Source organism: Lemur catta, chromosome 9, assembly GCF_020740605.2.
Source record: "Lemur catta isolate mLemCat1 chromosome 9, mLemCat1.pri, whole genome shotgun sequence".
NCBI classification, from domain to species: Eukaryota; Metazoa; Chordata; class Mammalia; order Primates; family Lemuridae; genus Lemur; species Lemur catta.
Genome location: NC_059136.1, coordinates 4,847,732 through 4,870,203, shown reverse-complemented (window position 1 = coordinate 4,870,203; position 22,472 = coordinate 4,847,732). Strand labels below are relative to the sequence as shown.

At 55.2% G+C, this 22,472-nt stretch overlaps 2 protein-coding genes across 3 annotated transcripts in view; one reads left to right on the top strand and one right to left on the bottom strand.

Annotated features, from left to right (window-relative positions):
* The window catches only part of SEMA4B (semaphorin 4B), a 37,166-nt gene extending 18,951 nt beyond the window's left edge, over positions 1 to 18,215 (top strand). The window contains exons 1-14 of one of the 2 annotated variants that reach the window (XM_045561695.1): positions 1,038 to 1,470; positions 6,831 to 6,994; positions 7,165 to 7,227; positions 9,266 to 9,364; positions 10,028 to 10,139; positions 10,401 to 10,514; positions 10,639 to 10,790; positions 12,078 to 12,259; positions 12,376 to 12,526; positions 13,385 to 13,595; positions 13,693 to 13,808; positions 14,080 to 14,246; positions 16,143 to 16,228; positions 16,475 to 18,215. In XM_045561695.1, the coding sequence (XP_045417651.1) occupies positions 1,053 to 1,470; positions 6,831 to 6,994; positions 7,165 to 7,227; positions 9,266 to 9,364; positions 10,028 to 10,139; positions 10,401 to 10,514; positions 10,639 to 10,790; positions 12,078 to 12,259; positions 12,376 to 12,526; positions 13,385 to 13,595; positions 13,693 to 13,808; positions 14,080 to 14,246; positions 16,143 to 16,228; positions 16,475 to 17,217 (2,778 nt within the window). In that variant the 5' untranslated portion in view covers positions 1,038 to 1,052 and the 3' untranslated portion in view covers positions 17,218 to 18,215. Of the gene's footprint in view, positions 1 to 1,037; positions 1,471 to 6,830; positions 6,995 to 7,164; positions 7,228 to 9,265; positions 9,365 to 10,027; positions 10,140 to 10,400; positions 10,515 to 10,638; positions 10,791 to 12,077; positions 12,260 to 12,375; positions 12,527 to 13,384; positions 13,596 to 13,692; positions 13,809 to 14,079; positions 14,247 to 16,142; positions 16,229 to 16,474 lie in introns of those variants that run through there. The other variant, XM_045561696.1, reaches the window with a different exon arrangement.
* A 553-nt stretch (positions 18,216 to 18,768) lies between these two features.
* Positions 18,769 to 22,356, bottom strand: CIB1 (calcium and integrin binding 1). Its single transcript, XM_045561698.1, has 7 exons — positions 22,156 to 22,356; positions 21,993 to 22,027; positions 20,828 to 20,936; positions 19,697 to 19,847; positions 19,434 to 19,552; positions 19,277 to 19,365; positions 18,769 to 19,033 (listed from the first exon to the last, which is right to left on the bottom strand). Exons 1-7 carry the CDS (start codon positions 22,204 to 22,206, stop codon positions 19,012 to 19,014), a joined length of 576 nt encoding a protein of 191 aa, XP_045417654.1. The 5' UTR covers positions 22,207 to 22,356; the 3' UTR covers positions 18,769 to 19,011.
* Positions 22,357 to 22,472: the final 116 nt, after the last annotated feature.

The window sequence follows — 22,472 nt, the reverse complement described above, 5'->3', positions numbered from 1 at the left end:
AGAGAGCAGAGCCCAGAGAGCGAGAACATTCGTGAACAAAGCCTTGAGACGGGGAAGGGTGTTAGTGTCACAGACTCTGGAGCCCGGTAGCCTGGGTTCAGATCTCAACCCCCACTCTTCCTACCTGGGTGACTCCCACCTGAAATGGAGGTGATAAACCCTACCTCACCACAACCTTGTGAGGACTCTACGACTTAATCCATTTCAAGGGCTTAGTAAGTGCTAAAGGACGTTGGCTCTTTGCGGGGTGGAGGCCCAGGAGGAGTGTGAGGGAGATGCGAAGTCATCCTTGAGACTTTTGGGGCACAGACGCCTAGAGCACAGGGGACTCACCAGGGCGCATGGTCCGAGTGCGGGGCCTGGCAGTGAGTTGATCCCTGGCCGTGGCAGGGCCGACCCTGCGCCTGACTCCCTCAGGGCGTGAGTGGGAGCGGGGAGTGGAGACCTGCCGGCAGCTGTTCTCTTCAGGAGTTGGTCTAAGGGGGGAGGGAGGCACAAAAATTTCTAGAATGGACATTGAAGAAACAAGTTGCTTTCTGAGAGGTAGAGTTGATGACCCAGGATTTGGTCTCTGAGACTGGTGTGGAGAGTTGCGGTTGTTCATGCCTGGTGGCCCCGACTTCCTCAGAAACAGTGGAGGCATCTGTGGGGGGAGGAAGGCGACCCTGGGGCAGAGGCCTCAGGAGGGCGGGCTTGTAGGAAAGAGCCAGCCCCTGAGCCAGAGGAGGCACTGACCGTGGTCCTGGGTGGTCCCCCGCAGTGGGCGGGTGGAGGGCGGGCTCCCGAGGCGAGGCCAGCAGGCCGTGCAGCTATGGCACAGGTCCCAGGTTAGGCTGTGCTGGCCCTGCCAGCTGAGGGCCACCTGGGGATTCTGGCAGGGGCCCGCTGGGAGGCAGGCCTCCCGGAAGATGCCCACCCCAGGCACACGAATGCCTGGAGGGTGGGTTCCCTTGCCCTTTTTTCCTCTTTCTTGGTTACCTCAGCCTGTGGGGAGGACCTTTGGCACACAGTGACCGTCCCCTGGCCGGGGACTTTGCCCTGGCACTGGCCTGATGACGGCAGTGTTCGGCCCACCCCTCCGTGCTCATACAGCCTGGGGAAGAGGCGGCTGCCCCTGCTTCCTGCCCTGCCCCAGCGCCGGGCGGCGTGGAGGGAAGGAAGCGTCCAGGTCAGCCAGCCACGCCCCAGTCTGCTGCCGACCGCTGCGCCGTCAGCACTCCTGGCCGTACAAGTGGGTCCAAGGTTCTGTGACTTGGCATGATGCCGCCGGGGAAGAGGTGCTCCAGCCCAGACTCCTCTCTGGGGGGGGCAGCAGGGACAGCTGGCTGCCTCCCCTCATTGGAGGCCCTTTCCCTGCTGTGACTCCAGCTGGTGTTTTCTGGCCTCATCCTGCCGGGGCCTGTGCAGGACAGGATGTTAGGGCCAGGTCAGCGTCTTGTTGCGGAGCCGGGAACCACGGTGGAGAGAAAGGTGGGTGGGGCTCTGAGTCATGGCGCTGCCCCAGCTCGCTCCCTGGCCCAGGGTGGGGACTGCCCAGGGTGGGGATGGTGCTGAGCCCTATTCCCGTCTCACCCCGGAGAGCCCCAAGCTCCCAAGCTTCCGGCTGAGTCACAGGGAAGGGGGAAACTCTGGATGAGGCTGGGGGCTGAGTTGTTCCCCCGTCACTTCCTGCTGAGCACCCCACCCCCTGGGCTGGGGAGTGGGTTCTGCAGGTGGCTCCGCCTGCCCGAACCAACATGCCCTCTTTCCAAGGAGGCTTGGTGTTGGGGCAGCCCCAGGCCGGCCCGCATCTGCCTTCCTGGAGGGTGGTCTGCCTAGCGGAGCGCTGGCCCTGGAGAAGCCACCAGCTTAGGCCTGCCCTGGGTGGATGGAGAGGTTTCATCCTGACTGGGAAAACCAGCCACAGCCTCGGGCAGGCCCGGCTTTCTTCATACTGGACGAACCCACTGGGTCGGTGGATTCGAGCAGCACAGGCAGACTAGGACACGTTGCAGGGCACGCTCTTTGGCACAACAGAGAGCAACGTGAAAGCTAAGACTGACCCTGAGGTGTACCAACCCTCATAGGGAGCAGAGGGTAGGACTGCCCTGGCCACCGAGTCACTTCTGCACAAAGAGCACCCAGGAGCGAGCACACGAGCATGGACAAGCCCCGCGGTGTGGTGCACATAGACACACACACGGGCAGGCTCAGGCAGGGCCCTGCAGACGTCTTCGCTGTTACTGTCACTCTGGAGGTGACCCCAGGCACCTGGGCCCTTAGACCACAACACTGTTCCCAGCACCGAGCACGGACCAGCGCGTGCACATAGCACATGTCTGTAACACACATGTCCCCATTTCTGAGCTGATGCTTTCTACTTTGGCCAGGAGACCCTTGTGTGACCAGGTGCAGGCCTAGGTTAGAATTGCGGGGCTAAGCTCTCTAACCATGTGCATGAGGGAGGCCCAGCTCCCCCAGCAGCCCCGTCCCTCTGGCAGCTCTTGCTGGGCTGGATTTTCCTGCAGGGCTTTTGGATTTGTTTTGAGCCACTTGTTGAGTGTTGATCGTGTGCCAGACACCATGCCACCCTGAGATAACGTGTGCAAAGTTGTTTTGAAGAAAGCTCCCAGTAAATGTGGGTTATTATGTATATTATTATTTACATACATAATCTCCTTTCTTCTCATAACAGCCCTATGAGGCAAAGTGCTATTATTTTCCCCATTTGACAGATAAGAAAGCGAGGCTTTCAGAGGTTAAGTGGCTGGTCCTGGTGGCACACAGCTAGTAGGTGGCAGGGGCTGGGTTTGAACCCAGGTCTCTGACTCCAGTCTGTACTCTTAATTTCTGCCTCTTAAGACTCCCAGTTGGGAAGCCAGCCCCACTGGCCAGCCCTGGTGAGGTCCACCAGGGGAAGGGGGACCATGGGGCCAAGGCCGTCAACACACCATGGCTTCGCGTCTGTGGCTCAGGGTGGAGGGACGACGACAGGCGTGGCAGGGAATCCCCAGAATGGGAATGCCTGGTGTAGGGGGCGCCTGGCCCACTCTCCAAGACACATTTCCACTTTCCATCCCTTCGTCACTTCATTTATTGTACTCCCAACATGTAGGAGGAGTCTGGGGGTTCTTGAGGAGCTGGCTTGTTTGGAGGACTGGCCTGAACCCCGGCTTCCCCTCGAGGCTGGCCGCGCTGTCTGCAGGACCCTTGGCAGGTTTCCACCTCCTCGCCCAGCCTTATGTGGCATTGAGCTGCCATCTGGGACGTAGGCTTATCTCTGACTGTTGGCATTTCTGTGTCTGGACAGATTCCAAGGGCAGCCTGCTGCTCAGACGGAACAGGCCCTCCCCAGGTGGAAATGCTCCTCTGCAGGCAGATAAATGTTGGCAAATTTGAACCAGTCCTTGCTTTCAGAAAACTTTGTGGAGGTTGCAAAAAATAAGGAGAGGCCACAGCAGCTCTTTGTCCTGGTCTCATGGGCTTCTCATGACACGCCTGTGAGTTTAATTTTTTTCAATATTCTGGTAACATGTATGAGGGAACTACAGCTCAGTGAGATGATGTGTACACTGCCCTACAGAAGGGCCTACTTGATGCTTCTCAAAGTGTGGTCCTTGGGCTGCCGACCTCAGAATCACCCGGGAGCTGGTAAAACTGCACGTTCTCAGGCCCTGTCCCAGACTGGCACATCAAAGTCTCTGGAGACAAGCCCAGAAGCTGGAGTGTCCACCCTGTGCTTTGCTAAACTCTCTGAGCTTTGATTTCCTCATTTGCAGACTGGGGATAACAACGGTACCCCCACCCAGTGCTGTCGCCGGGAGGCAGGGAGTTAGCATCTGAGGTGGGTTGAGCACAGCACCTTCCCAGCAGAGTGGACCTCTGGGTGCCAAGGAGAAGGGTCTCCTTAGGGTGGTGGTTCTTCTCCAGAGCGGGGCACAGGAGCCTCAGGCTGCTTGTTCCAGAAGGCTCATTGGTTCATGGCATAAAGTGCAAGTAACGTGACGGGCCCCAGTGTGTTGGAAATTTTCTGATCTGGAGAAGTGAGAGGTTAGTGCTGGGAATGTTGCCTGGGCCTCCCAGAGCACGGAGTGCCGACAGGAAGTGGTGAGGGGTGAGGAACCTGGGGCAGAGGCCTAGAGTCCAGTGATTCAGGGCTTCCTAAAGAGAGGCTCTTACGGGTTTAAAGAGAGTCACCTTCGGACTGCAGCTGCCCTGGATGGTCTGGGACCGTGGGCAGGACTTTCCCCTGTGAACTCAGCGCAGCCCCACTTCCAACTGGTTCCAAAGTGGGACAAGACTCCCAGCTGCAGAGCCAGCCACATTCCCCATAAACGCCTGCGCTGGTCCCTGTGCGTCACCACCTTCCCTCACCAGGAGATGTTGTGAGGAATGGCCTTGGGACCCTGTCATTCCATTGATTAGTGAGGTGCTGTCCACCCCGCCTCAGCAGGTCTGCTGGGAAGCTCCCCTTGAGGGTTTCCTTCGGCACCTGCTGCCAGTAACAAGCTGAGCTTCTCCAGAAAGGCTGGCATGTGCTCCCCCTCTTGGACGGCCGGACAAAGTAACTTCATTTCTCTTTTTTCTTTGGCCACTAGGAGGCCCAGCCCTCAATGTGCAGCCCGTAGCTGTGCGAAGATCTGACCTGCTTGTGTGAATCGTTTCTTCTTGCTGGTTTAGATGCTCCCTTCAGATGTGCTTTCTCTCCACTCCTGATTTTAATGTTGCTATTTCACTACTTTCTTTTCTTTGTGTTTCCTTGCCCTTTGTGGAACCAGGCTGGGGGTATGTAGACACACATGACATGTAAACACACTTGAAATCATCCTCACAACTGCTTGGTTGGGCATGTTGCACTTTTTGCTTCCTCGGCTTCACAAGACCGTGTTTGTGATCGTAACCCACCGGCAGCTGGATGTGCCTGGGGTCGGTCAGGGCGGCTGCTTTTGCTTGTTTTTCTGTTCTCATCAGCTGCTTAGAATTTTTAAAATAATTTCTCTCCAAACCCATTAGTTACTCAAAGCATAACCAGTACTCTGATAGATACGTAGGGTATTTCTTTTTTTCCTTCCTTCTCTCTAATTTATGTCTTTCACATTACATAAGTATAACGTGTTTATCATAGAATCCAAAAATGGTAACAAGTGAAAAGGAAAAGAAAATTACCCATCCTGCCAGATATTCCACTTTTCAGCATTTTGTGATACATCCTTCTGAATTTTTTTCTATGTTTATATTTTTCCCACAAAAAGTAGAATCTGGGCCGGGCGCAGTGGCTCACGCCTGTAATCCTAGCCCTCTGGGAAGCCGAGGCGGGTGGATCGCTCGAGGTCAGGAGTTTGAGACCAGCCTCAGCAAGAGCGAGACCCCGTCTCTACTAAAAATAGAAAGAAATTATCTGGCCAACTATAAAATATGTATATAGAAAAAATTAGCCTGGTATGGTGGCGCATGCCTGTAGTCCCAGCTACTGGGGAGGCTGAGGCAGTAGGATCGCTTAAGCCCAGGAGTTTGAGGTTGCTGTGAGCTAGGCTGACGCCACGGCACTAACTCTAGCCCGGGCAACACAGCAAGACTCTGTCTCAAAAAAAAAAAAAAAAGTAGAATCTGACCATACATACTATTTATTTTATAACCTTCATTTTCACTTGGTGGTGGATAATTAGTGTCTTTCCTTGTTATTACCTATTCTGCACCAATGAAAGATATTTGCAGTTTGTATCAAGGATGACACACTGTTTTTTTAAGTGTAGAATGGTTTATTGTAAAAACAAAAACTGTCTCAGTCGTCCCCAGCCCTATGCCTATCTAAAAGGGACAGCTTTTAATCATGTAGCATTCTTGTTCTGCCGTTGCTTCCTCCATATCTGCAAGTAAGATGCTTATACCACCGTTTCTTAGCTCGTCTGACTTCCTGACTTGCTGAGAAAAATAAGGCTTTCCATCTCTTAAAGCACCCTGCCCCACCCCCTCCCAACACCACTCTTTTACTGTGCTGTATTTACTTCCGTCACTGGTTGCCTTTGCAACTTAAAATAATACACTTAAACCTCTGTTCCTCTGTTTCTTATTGCATTAGCCATTGACAGCATCTTGTGACCCTCTGTGGTCTCGGCTGAAGACATCAGAGTCTCCACTCTCCTAACCGCCGCCCCCCCCCTCCCCGCCCTCGGTCATGATGTCTGTCTGTTGTATGTTCACGTCCCTGGTGTCAAGGTTGATGGCTTTCCCATTCTGTTTAATAACCATCAGTCTTCCATGAGTGACCGTGGGGTGGTCCACGCTCAGCACTGAAGACCTTTGCCCACCGTTGCATTACTCTGTCAGTGTAAGCCACGTTCACTGCAGGGCCGAGGAATGCGCTACACTTACATTTCCTTCTCTTTGGGTCTAATGTCACTCAAAGGAAAGTGTTAAATGTATTTTCCTTTCTTAATACTATGTGCTCAAAACCCATCACTTTGTATTTTAGTTTGCTTCATATTTTAACCATGCCTTTCTTGCTTGTTTTTCAGGCGTTTCTCATAAAACATTTTTACTGGCTGCGTAGTATTCCATCGAATAGAGAATCATGATCTATTTTCACCCAGTTCCCTGTGGTTGGACTGACTCTTCCAATTTTTCATGAATGTGAATGGTGCTATAGTTAATGTTCTTTTACATCTGTCTCTGTGCATCGTTTCTTACGTGATGTCTGAGAGGCCAGGAATGCCATTCCCCTTCCCCTGAGTCCCTGCCACCCATTGCCTTGCTGACTTGCCTTCGATTAAACGGGCCTATTCTAGAAGTTGGTGTAAGAGGTGTCTCGTGGGAGGGGTGGCTCCAGGTAACATCCATCTTTGTCTCCCCAGGCTCTGAAGAGCGGCCAGTCCTCAGATTTGAAGCTGAAAACATCTCTAACTACACAGCCCTTCTGCTGAGCAGGGATGGTGAGACTCTGTACGTGGGTGCCCGGGAGGCCCTCTTTGCACTGAACAGCAACCTCAGCTTCCTGCCAGGCGGGGCGTACCAGGAGGTGAGAGAGATGTTGCCCAGGGCTGCCTAGCTGGGCAGAGGATGGCAAAGGGAGGATGGACTGGAAGCTTGACCTTCTGGGTCCGAGGATGATACAGATGGAAGAGGAGGGAGGCTTAGAGAATCCTCCATTCCCCTTGCACACTCACCCTCCCCCTTCTCATTCCCCAGCTGCGGTGGAGTGCAGACGCAGAGAGGAAACAGCAGTGCAGCTTCAAGGGCAAGGACCCACAGGTGAGCAGGCACCTGGGGGCGAGCTGGGCTGCAGGAGGGATGGAGGACGGAGGCAGAAGATGGGAGCAGGTACAGCCAGGTGTGGTGGAAAGGGCCTAGGCTTCTGAGATCGCCAGACCTGGGTTTGAATCCCAGCCCTGTGCTTTTATTTATTTATTTATTTATTTTTTTGAGACAGGGTTTCACTCTGTCGCCTGGGCTAGAGTGCAGTGGCATCATCATAGCTCACTGCAACCTCAAACTCCTGGGCTCAGGTGATCCTCCTGCCTCAGCCTCCTAGGTAGCTGTGACTACAGGCATGTGCCACCATACTCGGCTAATTTTTGTATTTTTTGTAGAGATGGGATCTTGCTCTTGCTCAGGCTGGTCTCAAACTCCTGAGCACAAGCAATCCTGCCACCTGGGCCTCGCAAACTGCTGGGATTACAGGCGTGAGCCATGCACCCAGCTCTGGGCCCTGTACCTGGTATCTCCTTGGATCTAAATTCACCTCTCTGAGCCTTAGTGTAACCACCTGTAAAATGGGGATAATGATGTGTGTCTCATTGGGCTTACAGTGAGGATTCAGTGAGCTAAAGGTGTAAGGCACCTGGCACATAATAAGTGCCAAATTAATGTCAGCTTCCAGCATGAGCAGTGATTGGGTGGGGTGGGAGTTGTGTGCTCTGCAGATGGCCTTGCTGTAACAGGTCTGACAGATTCTGGTCTGGTTTTGGCCAAACCACTGGGTGGGGTTGGTCCAACCCAGGGCTCTCCTGGAGGACTCCCCACAATTCCCAGAGGCTGCCTGGTCCCGAGTGCAGCAGGTGGCAGCTAACATGAAGGCAAAAGAGTGCCAACTTGGGTCAAGACATGAGTTCAAGTCCTGACTGCCATTCCATTATTCATTTAACATTTATTAAGCACTTGCTGTGTGTCCATGCACATGTGGGCACTGATTTAATTGTGCAAAAGAACAACCAGTAAAAAAAAAAAAATCAGTTTAAAAAGGTAATCACTAAAAGACAAGTGGCATTGTGTCAAGGTCAGCAGGAGGAGAGGGAGCTGGCGGTGGGTTTCACTCTGAGCAAGGTATTTGGGAAGCGAGAGAAGGGCCTAGCGGAGCAGTGATGTGGTTTCGCCTGTGTTCTAAGAGGGTCACTCTGGCCTCTGGGGTAGAAAGTAGCCTCCGTGGGCGAGGACAGAGGGAGGGAGACAGCACAGCGAGGGGCGAGAGACGGCAGTGGCTCAGACCAGGACGATACCAATGCAGGGAGCGAGAAGTGGCCAGATTCCGGGTGTATTTTGGAGGTGGGACATGACAGACCAGAGGAGTCAAGGCTGACTCCAGGGTTTAGGGCCTCAGTGACGAAAAAGATGGAGCTCCAGGGTCTCACCATCCCTGCTCAGCAGAAGGGCTGTGTAGTTAGAGATGTTTTCAGCTTCAAATCTGAGGACTGGCCGCTCTTCAGAGCCTGGGGAGACAAAGATGGATGTTACCTGGAGCCACCCCTCCCACGAGACACCTCTTACACCAACTTCTAGAATAGGCCCGTTTAATCGAAGGCAAGTCAGCAAGGGTCTCAGTGACGAAAAAGATGGAGCTGCTGTTAACGAAAGTGGAAAGATCTCAGGAGGAGCATGGTTTCCGGGGAATGATCAGAGGCTCTTTGCCAGGGTGATACAGGAGTCTGGGTTCAGGGTCCTGAGCCAAGTGTTTCCTCCTGCCCTGGGCTGTAGCTTCCTCACCAGGTTGGTGGGGTGGGAACCACGGTTTTTCACTGGGACTCTGAAGATAATGACTGAGCGGCCAAGACAACCCGAGAGGGTGGGATTCTGTGCCCTCACCTCTCAGACCAAAGGAAAGTTTAACCAGCTGGGCCTGTGGCCCCTGCAGCGTACACAGTCTCCTACCCCCCAGGAGGCTCCCGGTTTCTCACTTGTTGGGCCTGGGAGCAGAGGCCCATGCCCCAGCCTGGCCTTGGGCCTGGTAGGGAGGGCTCCGCGGTGCCCCCTGGTGGTGTGCCTGGGCCTGACATCCTCTCCCTTCTTCCCCCAGCGTGACTGTCAAAACTACATCAAGATCCTCCTGCCACTCAACAGCAGCCACCTGTTCACCTGTGGCACAGCGGCCTTCAGCCCGGTGTGCACCTACATCGTGAGTGCCCTCTTCCTGCCCCGGGGAGCTGTTCTTTAGCACGGAGCCCTGGTGAAAAGCAGGGCCCGAGGGGCAGCTTCTAGGTAGCACTGGGCTCTGAGAGTCCTGAGGCCACCACCCTGGCACCCGGCCTGGCCCCGACAGCCGGGGTCTCCCTGCAGGGGCAGGGGGGACGTGCGATCCCGCACACACAGAGATCTGTCCAGCCCGCAGCTTGCTGCCTTCTCTTGCTTTCTCCTGCTTCTCTCCTCTTCCCCTGCGTGATTCTCTTGTCTTATTACCTCGTACACCCCTCCTCGGCACACATGCCCGGCAGAGGCTGGCAGTTGAGGCTGTGGGTTGAAGCACCAGCTTTGGAGTCAGGCATACCTGGGTTTGAATCGTGTTGCTGCCCCTTCCTGGCTCGAATCCCTTTATAAGCCTCACTTCCTCTGCCAAATGGGTCTGCTAATGCTGGCCACGTCAAGTCACTGTGAGATGGGGCAGCACCGTGTCCTGGGTGCTGGGGTGAGGAGGACGGCCTCTCTGACACCTGTTCCCCTGTCTCCCGCATGCCCCACCTGCCTGCAGAGTTGCCTCCTCTGGCATCCTTCTCTCCTTCCCTACTGAGCCCATTCCTCATTCCCGGGCACACCCTGAGCCCACCTGTCTGCTCCCCTGCAGAACATGGAGAATTTCACTCTGGCAAAGGACGAGGCAGGGAATGTCCTCCTAGAAGATGGCAAGGGCCGTTGTCCCTTTGACCCCAATTTCAAGTCCACGGCCCTAGTGGTTGGTGAGTATTGGGGGCATTATGGGCTCGCTGAGGCTCTATTTGGGGGCAGGCAGGGGCTCAGGGCCAGCCCCAGGCCTGAGCTGGTGGGTCCATGCCAGGCTGATTTCCAGGGGTGCAGAGTAGTCATGGGCTGGCCTTGGATTTGGCTTTTCCAAGTTCCTGCTTCCTGCTCTGTCGACAAGATGGGCAGTGCTGGGGTCACTCTGGGCCCTAAGCAAGGAGAAGGGGCTGTGCCATTCCCTGAGAATGTTTTCTTGGCAGATGGTGAGCTCTACACTGGAACAGTCAGCAGCTTCCAGGGGAATGACCCGGCCATCTCCCGGAGCCAAAGCCTCCGCCCCACCAAGACCGAGAGCTCCCTCAACTGGCTCCAAGGTGAAGTCCTCCTGCTGCCCAGCCAGTGGACAGTCACAGAGGCCCTAGGGAGGGTGCACTTTCCCCTAGCAGGTCCCATCTCCGGGGTTCCTGGGCTGACTGAGCTCCCCACTGGCCCCTACAGACCCAGCCTTTGTGGCCTCAGCCTATGTTCCCGAGAGCCTGGGCAGCTTGCAAGGTGACGATGACAAGATCTACTTCTTCTTCAGCGAGACTGGCCAGGAGTTTGAGTTCTTTGAGAACACCATCGTGTCCCGCATTGCCCGCATCTGCAAGGTGAGGAGGATGGGCCATCAGGGTGGCCACCCCAGGGACCCCAGAGGCTCCATGGCTGTAGGATCACAAACCTGTGGCCTTCCCCATCCTCCAGAGAGGAAGAGCTAGCTTAGCTCATGGCTTTTCTCTCCTTTATTTTTTTTGTTTTTATTTTTCGAGACAGAGTCTCACTCTGTTAATGGGGCTGGAGTGCGGTGGCCATAGCTCACTGCAACCTCCAACTCCTGGGCTGAAGCAGCCCTCTTGCCTCCTGAGTACCTGGGACTACAGTAGCACACCACCACATCTGGCTAGTTTTTTTTTTTCTTATGGAGATGGGATCTCACTGTTGCCCACGTTGGTCTCAAATTCATGGGCTCAAGTGATTGTCCTGCCTCATCCTCCCAAAGTGCTAAGATTACAGGTGTGAGCCACCATGCCCAGCTAGTCTCTGCTTTTATTTATTTTTTATTTTTTGGGTGTGGGGCTAGGAGACAGTTTTGCTCTATTGTCCCCCAGTAGAGTGTCTTGGTGTCATCATAGCTCACAGCAACCTCAAACTCCCGGACTCAAGTGATCCTCCTGCCTCAGCCTCCCGAGTAGCTGGGATTACAGGCGCATGCCACCACACCTGGCTAATTTTTCTATTTTACATAAAGACGGGGTATCGATCTTCTTAGTCTGGTCTCAAACTCCTGAGCTCGAGCAGTCTGCCTGCCTCAGGTTCTCAGAATGCTAGGATTATAGACAGGAGCCACTGTGCCTGGCCAATTCTCTCCTTTTAAATTAAAATATATCTTCTTTGTTCTTTTTCTTTTTTTTTTTTTGAGACAGAGTCTCACTCTGTTGCCCGGGCTAGAGTGAGTGCCGTGGCGTCAGCCTAGCTCACAGCAACCTCAAACTCCTGGGCTCAAGCAATCCTACTGCCTCAGCCTCCCAAGTAGCTGGGACTACAGGCATGTGCCACCATGCCCAGCTAATTTTTTCTATATATTTTTAGTTGTTTGGCTAATTTCTTTCTATTTTTTTTTAGTAGAGATGGGGTCTCACTCTTGCTCAGGCTGGTCTTGAACTCCTGAGCTCAAACAATCCACCCGCCTCAGCCTCCCAGAGTGCTAGGATTACAGGCGTGAGCCACCGCCACCCGGCCTTCCAAGTTTTCTTTATCTTAGGCTCAGTCCTGGCTTTCGCTTGTCCTCATTCCTGGTGTCTGTCTCAGCTACTGCCAGGGAGGGGACAGGGCGGAGGTACCATACCTCCACCTCGTCGCCCAGCCTGTGCCTAAGACCAGCCCATCCCACCCCCCAGGGCGACGAGGGTGGTGAGCGGGTGCTGCAGCAGCGCTGGACGTCCTTCCTCAAGGCCCAGCTGCTGTGCTCCCGGCCCGACGACGGCTTCCCGTTCAACGTGCTGCAGGACGTCTTCACGCTGAGCCCCAGCCCCCAGGACTGGCGCGACACCCTTTTCTACGGGGTCTTCACTTCCCAGTGGTAGGGCCCAGGACAAGAACAGCTGGGACTGGGGCCCAGGAGCTGGGCTTTGGGCTCAGCTGCCCTCAGCCTGAGCCCCCAGGGCTCTTGGGCTAATCCAGCCGTTTCCTTTGCAGGCACAGGGGGACCACAGAGGGCTCTGCCATCTGTGTCTTCACCATGAAGGACGTGCAGAGGGTCTTCAACGGCCTCTACAAGGAGGTGAACCGTGAGACGCAGCAGTGGTACACTGTGACCCACATGGTGCCCACGCCGCGGCCTGGAGCAGTGAGTACTGGCTGCCTGCATGCCACGCCGGGACCCAGGCTGCCCAGCCTTGGGCAAACCCCTTGGCTTCTCTGAATCTGTTTTCTCATATTTAAAATGGGGCCATAAGTGCAGGCCTGCTTGCCTTCCCAGGTTAGATGTGACCATGAATGTCGGAATTCCTTCAGTCTCGGGCTGGGCAGGTGTGTCCTCGTCAGGGTACTTGCTACACGCTGTCATAATCGTCCCTGTACTTGGTCCACTGCCCCACGAGCTGTGAACTCCTTATTTAATTTCAAGTGACTGAATGAGCAGGCCTTGGGGAAATAGTCCTTTGCTGCAAGCCTCACGGGCCCCTCTGAAAGCAGGCCTTGGGACGAGGACTGAGTGCTGGCAGTTTACGCAGGAGGTGATGCCAGGACGCCCGTGGGGAGATGGGAAGGCTGAGAGAGGGAGGGAGGAAAGCCGGGAGAGGGTGCGTCAGTGAGTGGCGACTGCAGCGAGCAGCAGGGCTCCTGGGGTCTGTGTGGGGCACACCCGGGTGCGGGAACTGACTGCAGCCTCCTGGTGGCTGTGCTGGGGCACTTTGCTCAGCCACGGCTTCCCCGGGAGGGTGCTGAACAGCGGGCAGTGGGTCCTGGTTCTGGAGGCCTGTGTGTGTGAGGGTGAGCGGTGGCGGGCAGGCAGGGGCACAGTGAGGAAGCCCTCCAAGCCCCACACCCCGGGCTTTGCCCGTGGGCCTTCCCACCAGCACGCTGGCTCTGCAGGGCTGCAGGCACTGTGTCGTGGCTCCCAAGGGTGGGGCAGATACTGCTGCCACCCACTGGTGTCAGGGCCTTAGCCCGGTTGCTGGCCTCACGCCACCACCGTCTCCTTCAGTGCATCACCAACAGTGCCCGGGAAAGGAAGATCAACTCGTCCCTGCAGCTCCCAGACCGTGTGCTGAACTTCCTCAAGGACCACTTCCTGATGGACGGGCAGGTCCGCAGCCACCTGCTACTGCTGCAGCCACAGGCCCGCTACCAGCGTGTGGCCGTACACCGCGTCCCCGGCCTGCACCGCACCTACGATGTCCTCTTCCTGGGCACCAGTGAGTGTCTGCAGTGGCAGGCTTGGGGGAAGGGGCATGGTTGGTGGGTCCTGGGCAGCAGGCTCCCCCCAGGGCCTGAGTCCTGTCCACGTTCCAGGTGACGGCCGGCTACACAAGGCCGTGGGCGTGGGCCCCAGGGTGCACATCATCGAGGAACTCCAGATCTTCTCGCCAGGACAGCCCGTGCAGAACCTGCTCCTGGACACTCACAGGGTGAGCAGCTGAAGGGGGAGTCCAGGCAGTGTGCTTGGGGGGTGCCCCTCCATCATCACCAGGCCGTCTCCACCCCGCTGTCTCTCCCTGGCCCCAGCAAGATGGGAAGATACTGGAGCCAGGCATGGGCTATCAGAAAGTGGGGGTGCTGGGAACGTGATGGAGGCCCCTTGAGGGTGGCAGTGGGTGGCACGAGAGCCAGATGTGGCTGTGGGTGGTGGCCCTGGCTGCCCATGCTGCTTCTGACTCGTCCCCGTGTCTGGCTTTGCAGGGGCTTCTGTATGCTGCCTCACAGTCGGGCGTAGTCCAGGTGCCTGTGGCCAACTGCAGCCTGTACCAGAGCTGTGGGGACTGCCTCCTCGCCCGGGACCCCTACTGCGCCTGGAGCGGCTCCAGCTGCAAGCACATCAGCCTCTACCAGCCTGAGCTGGCCTCCAGGTGAGCACCTTGCCAGGCCCTCTACAGGGTCATTACGTGGCCTCGTTTACAGCCACTGTCTCAGCATAATTCTTAATTAGATCCTCTGCTTGCTCTCAAAAGTGTTGTGGTTCAGACAATAAATTAGATGTTTGCCTTAGCTACCTGTAGAGTGGGGACATGCTTGGTTTTTTGGTGTTTTTTTTTTTTTTTTTTTTTTTTTTTTTGAGACAGGGTCTCACTCTGTTGCCCAGGGTAGAGTGCTGTGGCGTCAGCCGAGCTCACAGCAACCTCAAACTCCTGGCCTGGGACATGCTTTGTTAAAGATGAAACGTCACAGCTTTGAAAAGCCTTGCTGGAGAATGTGGATTGGCATGTGAACATGTTTTAGTAGCAACAGGACTACAAAACGGTCCATTAATAAACCTGTTAAAAATTGGTTTCAGGCCGGGCACGGTGGCTCACGCCTGTGATCCTAGCACTCTGGGAGGCAGAGGCGGCCGGATTGTTTGAGCTCAGGAGTTCAAGACCAGCCTGAGCAAGAGTGAGACCCCTGTCTCTACTAAAAATAGAAAGAAATTATATGGACAACTAAAAATATATATAGAAAAAATTAGCCGGGCATGGTGGTGCGTGCCTGTAGTCCCAGCTACTCGGGATGCAGAGGCAGAAGGATCGCTTGAGCCCAGGAGTTTGAGGTTGCTGTGAGTGAGGCTGACGCCATGGTACTCTAGCTTGGGCAACAGAGTGAGATTCTGTCTCAACCAAAAAAAAAAAAAATTGGTTTCAGAATAACCTATTTGGATTATAAAATGTTCATTTAGAAAATAGGGATGAGCACAGACAAAACTACCCCTAATCCCACCACCTAGAGAGAATCACAGTGAGATTTTTGACATATTATCCTCCTTGATTTTTCTACATATGTGTAAAATAAAAATCCATGGTGTTTTTTTTTTTTTCCAGATGAGTTCAGAAAAAAATCCATGTATTTTAAATAAAGATGGGATCTGTCCCATTTGTACTATTCTTGCTTTGCACATGGATACATCTGGTGTTAGTCTTGTATTTTAAAAAACGAAGTGTGAGTACACATATGTACACCTGGAGGGACATACCGAGGTTAACTGTCATGGTTGCTGGCTGCTGGGCTGTGGGTGATTTTTGTAGTGTTTTTATCCTTTCTACTTTTATCCTTTATCCTTTCCTGAATGCACTGAGTTATTCCTCTTTATTATTTTTTTATTAAATCTATGCATGTGCATTGATACAAAAAAGGAAAAGACATACATACATATACAGATCCAGCTGTCCTTCCAGACTTTTTCTGAGGGTACATTAACACTGTTTTTGTAGTTAAGGGAATTTTTTTTTTTTCCTGGTGCCAACAGTTAAAGCTGAAAATTAAGGGAATTATTATAGTTTTTTTTGTTGTTGTTGTTGCTCTGTTGCCCCAGGCTGGAGTGCGGTGGTGTTGTCATAGCTCACTGCAACCTCAAACTCCTGGGCTCAAGTGATCCTCCTGTCTCAGCCTCCCAAGTAGCTGAGACTACAGGCCTAATTTTTCTTTTTTTTTAAATGGAGACAGGGTCTCACTATGTTGCTCAGGCTGGTCTTGAACTCTGGCCATAAGCAATCCTCCTGCCTCAGCCTCCCAAAGTACTAGGATTACAGGAATGAGCCAGTGCACCTGGCCTATAGTAACTGTTATTTGAAATAATGTGTAGACAGGGGAGATGCTGCCTCAAACCCTGTTGGGGTAGGTGAATCAGTGCAGGAAAATCTCTTATGCCCTGCTTTGGGCCTGGCGGTCCCTGCACACCAGGTCCCTTGCTGAGGCCCGAGTCTACACTAAGGTTGAGGGAATATGGACTCACAGGGCTCCCTGGCCTACCCCGAACTCTCTCTGGTCCTCAGGCCATGGATCCAGGACATCGAGGGAGCCAATGCCAAGGACCTCTGTAACACCTCCTCAGCCAGGCCCCGGTATTTTGTACCAACAGGTGAGGTGCCCCCTCAGAGGGGAGAGGGGAGAGGTGGGGGCCAAGTCTGCTTGGAAGGCTCCTGCAGGCTCTGATGCTGTAACTGCGTTTCCTCACATCCACATCCCCCAGCCGCAAAAGCCAGGGTCCCGGGAAGGGACCCTCAGTCCCAGAACCCCTCAGAGTTGCCCTCATGGCCTAGGAGCACAACCCAGGGGAGGCGGGTGGACGCCAGCCCTCTCTACCCTGTGCCTCTCCTGCCTGCAGGCGAGAAGCCTTGTGAGCAAGTCCATTTCCAGCCTAACACGGTGAACACTTTGGCCTGCCCACTCCTGTCTAACCTGGCGACCCGGCTCTGGCTGCACAAAGGGGCCCCCGTCAATGCCTCGGCCTCCCGCCGTGTGTTGCCCACTGGGGACCTGCTGCTCGTGGGCAGCCAGCAGGAACTGGGGGAGTTCCAGTGCTGGTCGCTAGAGGAGGGCTTCCAGCAGCTGGTGGCTAGGTACTGCCCGGAGGTGGTGGAGGACAGGGTGGCAGACCGAACAGACCAGGGCGGCAGCGTGCCTGTCATTATCAACACGTCGCGTGTGAGTGCGCCAGCCGGTGCCAAGGCCAGCTGGAGTGTGGACAAGTCCTACTGGAACGAGTTCCTGGTGATGTGCACACTGTTTGGGCTCGCCGTGGTGCTTCTCGTTTTATTCCTCCTCTACCGGCACCGGGACAACATGAAAGTCTTCCTGAAGCAGGGGGAATGTGCCAGTGTGCACCCCAAGACCCGCCCTGTGGTGCTGCCACCTGAGACCCGCCCACTCAATGGCATAGGCCCCCCTAGCACCCCACTGGACCACCGAGGCTACCAGGCCCTGTCTGATAGCCCCCCAGGGCCCCGGGTCTTCACTGAATCAGAGAAGAGGCCACTCAGCATCCAGGACAGCTTCGTGGAGGTGTCCCCTGTGTGCCCCCGGCCCCGGGTCCGCCTGGGCTCTGAGATCCGGGACTCTGTGGTGTGAGTGCTAACTTCTAGAGGAGGCCGTCCTGGCGTCTGGGGCATGAGTGCTCAGAAAGGTCAGCTGCACCCCTGCTCTGCTCCTTGTGGAACACAACCATGGTGCCAGCTGGCCTGCTGCTCCTCAGCTGAGTCGCGAGTCCCCTGCAGCCCAGACTGCTGTGGCCCAAAGGTCCTGGCCAAAGATGGTGCCTGCCTACATGGGCAGAACGGTGGTCCTTATGTGAACTGAGCCCTTTGTTGAAAAACAATTCAAAATGTGAAACTTGAGTGAGAAGAAAGACTACCCGGCATGCCACCCACATGGCCACTCCAGTCCTTGGCCTCCCAGCCTTGAGGCCACTCAGCCTCGTGGCCTCCCGGGGGCACTGGGGACTCGTACAAGGTGGCAGTTTGAGTTGGAAACCCCTCATAACTGGCCTGTCCCACCTTCCGCCTGACCCTGCTGTCACAGGCTGCCCTTTCTAACTGCAGAGCGGGGCCAGCTCTGGCTCCGTGGGTCTGGCCTCACCAGCTGGCTGAGGACATAGTCGTCGTGGCCATCATCCCGCCACCTCAGGGACCGGAGGGCTAGTCTGGCACTGCAGCCCGCACCAGGCCCTGGACTAGGACCAAGCTCCTGGACCTTTCCAGCCTGTATCAGGCCGTGGCCACGCGAGCTAGAAGGCAGCGTGAGCCCAGAGGAGAGTTGATGACAACGTACACCTTTCCCTCAGAATTCAAGGAGGAGACTGCTGCCTGCCTTCCTCCACCCCAGCCTGAGAACCTGTGTCCTTCCCGCCACGTCCACCCTAGCCCCATCTTTGAACTCAAACACAGGGAACTCACTGCACCCCCTCTCCCCAGGTGGCCCCTCACCCCTTGCCTGCCTCCACTGTAAGGGATATCGACACTGCCCAGCACAGGGGCCCTGACTTTATGTGGGTTTTATACATTTTTTAATAAGATGCACTTTACTTTTTTTTTTTTTAATAAAATCTGAAGAATTATTGTTTAACCATGGCCCTTCCTCTTACAGGACTGTTGCTATTTGAGGTTGGTCTACTTCTCTGAGTTCTGAGGGGTTCTGAGCCCCCTCCTTGCAGGGGCCAGTGAGCCAGAGCCAGCCCCGCCTGGCTGACGGCATCACCGGGGGATCGTGGTTCTCGGGGAGTCTGACCCCCCAACAGGCAGGGGCAGGGGATTCATTCCGCTCACCTCAACCCCTTCACTCTGCATCCTCCATTCAGCAGGGGTAGGGATGGGATGGGGGCCTTTTTTGAAAAAAAAAAAAAAAAAAAAAACTTTTAAAACTTTTGATTTTTTCAAATGATCATACGGTAAAATTTTAACACGCAGAAATCTGTGTAACCATCACAGTCAGGATGCAGGAACATTCCGCCCCTCATGCTGCCCCATTCTGCTCATACCTGCACACGGGGGTGGCTGGGAAGGGGTACGGTTGGCTTCCCACTGGCCCCTTCTTTAGATGTCACTTAATCCTAGTATGATCTGAGTATGACTCCTAGAAGTCCAGTCCTTCCTCATACCAGCATCTCTAGTGTCACACACACGGTCAAAACTTCTAAATCTTTATTATTGATTAGTAAAAACATAAACAGCGATGCCAATGGCTGACAGTCAGAAGGGGAGAGGCCCTGACAAGGAGGGCCTGCCCCTGCCTGGGGCGAGTCTGCACAGTGCCAGCTCCAGGCTGGGCCAGCTTGACCGGCCCTGGCGATACAGGCATGACCTTGGCCACAGCTCAGCAGCGGAAAGGTTCTTGAACAGGGGGCTGGGACACACACTGGGACTGCTGTCACAGGACAATCTTAAAGGAGCTGAACAAGAGAAGAGTGGGTTGGGTTTTCTCCTGGAAGAGGGTGGGGACTAAACCCGAATTTATGCCCCTCTCCCTTTCGACCCTTCTTTGGAATGGGCTGTGTCCCGTGTGTGACAGTCCCCTCTGGAAGAAAAGCTACCTGAGACACGGCAGAGGAAGCCGGGGCTTTCTCCCACCCTGGTACTGCCGCCTGTAATAATGTCCCAGGCCTAGATACAGCCCATGGGGACCACTGTCATACCTGGCAAAGTCCGGTGAACGGGAGATGACGTGCTGGAACTCAGAGAGATTGATGGTCCCGTCCCTATCAATGTCAGACTCTTCCAGGATCTGGGAAAGGGAGAGCTTCAGGCCAGAGCCCCAACCCTCCCCTCCCGCCCCAAGGCCCTGCTGCTCACGTTGTCGATGAGCTGCTTCATCTCTGACACGCTGAGCCGAGTGTCCTCGCCCTCCCCAGTGAGGCAGTTCACCAGCCGGCTCAGGTCTTCTCTGTTCAAGGTTCCATCATCATCAAAGTCTAGAGGGCAGACACAGGAAGCCAAAAAGAATGTGGCCAGAAGGGGCTCCAAGGTTCCACAAATGGTGCCATTTCCCAAGCAGGGCCATCATAGAGCCCCTGTGGGCCGGGGTAGCGTTCCACCAGACTCCTCCTGGTCCTTACCGAAGATGCGGAAGGCATAGTGGGACTTGATGTCAGGGGTTGCTGTGTCACTGAACACACTGAGGAGGTCCAGGAAGTCCTCAAAGCTCAGGCTGTCTCTAGTTGGGGACGTGGAGAAGACCTTGCAGATTCGCTCCTTGAAGGGGTTGGCCTAGGTGAGAGAGCCTTCTGTGAACACCATAGGACGTGGCCCAGGTCACACACTTGAGGAAGCAGGTCACAGTGCCAGCACCATGGAGCTCAGGCTTATGGGGGAGAACGATCAGTGCTTTGGTGCCAGCATGGAGGGCTGTGTGGGCACAGGAAGGAAACTGACTTAGCCGGCAGGGGACAAGGATGGCCTCCTGGGCGTCAGGTTATATACAACGTAAATAGGGGCAGAGAGGGAAGGGGGAAGTATCCTAAGCAAAGGGAATAAGATGGGCTGGTTACTTTAAAACACAAACATTTAACAACTATTGTGGGCTGGGTGCGGTGGCTCATGCCTGTAATCCTAGCACTCTGGGAGGCCGAGGGGGGAGAATCGCTTGAGGTCAGGAGTTCAAGACCAGCCTGAGCAAGAATGAGACCCCATCTCTACTAAAAAATGGAAAGAAATGATTTGGACAGCCAAAATATATATACAAAAAATTAGCCAGGCATGGTGGCACATGCCTGTAGTCCTAGCTACTTGGGAGGCTGAGGCAGAAGGATCACTTGAGCCCAGGAGTTTGAGGTTGCTGTGAGCTGGGCTGATGCCAGGCAATCTAGCCAGGGCAACAGAGTGAGACTCTGTCTCAAAAAAAAAAAAAAAAAAAAACCAACTATTGTGGTATAGGCACTGGGCCAGGCCCTTTGCACAGAAATTTTCACAGCAGCCCTATGAAGTAGCAAGCAGCCTCTGGAATAGGGTTTCTCAAACTTTAATAAGGTAACTCAACTTCTCTTAAATGATAAAACTTCTTTGAATCTCCAAGAATATGTCCTAAAGTCCCAGTTTGAGAAGCACTGTTCTAGATAGTTCTGCTGGGTGATTTTGGTAAAGCCCTTGCCCCCAGGAAATATTAGGGCTAGACAGAAAAAAAGACCAGAAGCCAGCAGCAGGAAGTCAGTAGCAGGGGAAGGTGTGTGGAGAGGGTGGAGGGCTTGCACCTTGAGCTCTGGAAGGCTGAGGATCTGCTCGAAGGACACTTGGGCCCGCAGTGACTCCTCCACACTCCGATGCTCCTGGGGAAGCAGCTCGCAAAACCGCTTGTGGGCTCTGGCAGAGAGAGGGGAACTTGGCGCTCTCAAGCAATCAGTCTCCTGTGCGTATCACATCCCCACTCCTTGCCTTGCTACCCATTATAAATCAGGTAAGGAGCTAAGCCACAACACAGAATTCTGGAGTCATCAGACAACAGTAAGCCAAAGGGAGATATGTCACGGCCAGTACAGGCTGGGAGTCCACTCTTGCAATGGGTATTTACTGAGGGCTTGCTATGTGCCAGGTACTGACTCTAGGGATCCCTGAGGGATGAAAAGGTTGAGGAAGGAGCCAGAAGCTGGCCCTGAAAAACAGGGAGAAAAGGGCAAAACCAAAAATCTCATTCTCATTTTCACTCCAAGGATCTCCTGCTCCTCAAAGCCAACCTCTCTTTAGCAGCCACCCTGCACTGTCCTCCTCCTCAGCCCCCACCTCCTTCCCACTGAGATTATCTTCGCCAAGGGAAGCCCGGGACTCCCCTCGCTCAAGTGCCCCAGCCTCCATAAAGCTGGCCAACGGGGTTCCAGCCCAAGTCCAATTCCCTTAGGCAAGTTACCAACCCTCTCTGAACCTGTTTCATTGTCTTATACCTCCCTCCAGAGGATTACATTAGGGAACAGAGGCAACACCTTAGCACAGTCCCTGGCGCACGGTAAGTGCTCAGTAAGCGTTAACGGTTACTGTACTATTCAGGTAAAGTTGGGAGAAGGAGCCAGATTCCCCCAAGGCTCCTGTGGTTTTGCCCCTGGGCAAAGTCCAGCAAGAGCCACAGCACCCCTGCCGGACTGGGGCAGGAAGTTCCGTGGTGCCCAGGCACGGGAGGCGCGGGGTCAAAGAGCGCCCAACTTTTCCTGAAGCCCGCGAAGTGGCCCCGCGGTGCAAAGCTGGGCCCCGGCGCGGGCGAGGAGGGCGCAGCCCGGGGCTCGGCCTCCGAGCCTCCGGTTCTGGTTCCGCCGCACACTCGGGCAGCCCCTGCCCCTCCCTCGGGGCGGCCCATCCGTAGGACAGCGCCCCCCGAAGCCATCTCTAGGGGATCCCGCGGTCGGAGGTGGGGTTCAGGGCAGCACTTACAGGAGGATCTCCTGCTTGGTCAGGAACGTCAAGTCCTGGAAAGCAAAGCCAGAAAGGAGTTCAGGGGTCCGCGGGAGGCCGCGGCCGCCCGCCGCCGCTCCGGGACCCCGCTTCCGGGCGCAGGCCCGCACGCGAGCTGCCTGGGGACCGGCGTCCCGCGCACCTGGTACTCGGCCAGCAGCTCCTTGGACAGGCGACTGCCCGAGCCCCCCATCGCCGCGCCGCGCGCACAGCTCCGCCACCTCGCCTCGGGACGCCCGCAACTTTCCCACTTCCGCCCTCGGGCCTCGTCTCCGCCCCGTCCCCGCGGCAACCGCTCCTGGGGCCGCCGCCCCCGCCCCGTCCTTAAAGCGCCCGGGCGCTCCTAGCAGGTTTAGCCGGCGAGTTCCCGGCTCCCGGAGGTCCCAGGGAGCCGGAGGCGGGGCCCGGGGCGGGGCCGGACGCTCCGGGGCGGAGCCCAGGCCTCACGGCCCCATCTCG

What these genes read in the sequence shown, in the direction of transcription:
- CIB1 (XM_045561698.1), bottom strand. Translation starts at nt 22,206, where the DNA reads ATGGGGGGCTCGGGCAGTCGCCTGTCCAAGGAGCTGCTGGCCGAGTAC. An exon ending in AGCTGCTGGCCGAGTACCAG is followed by an intron (nt 22,028 to 22,155) that starts GTGCGCGGGACG and finishes TTTGCTTTCCAG; the next exon opens with GACTTGACGTTCCTGACCAA. An exon ending in TGAAGCAGCTCATCGACAAC is followed by an intron (nt 19,366 to 19,433) that starts GTGAGCAGCAGG and finishes TCCCTTTCCCAG; the next exon opens with ATCCTGGAAGAGTCTGACAT.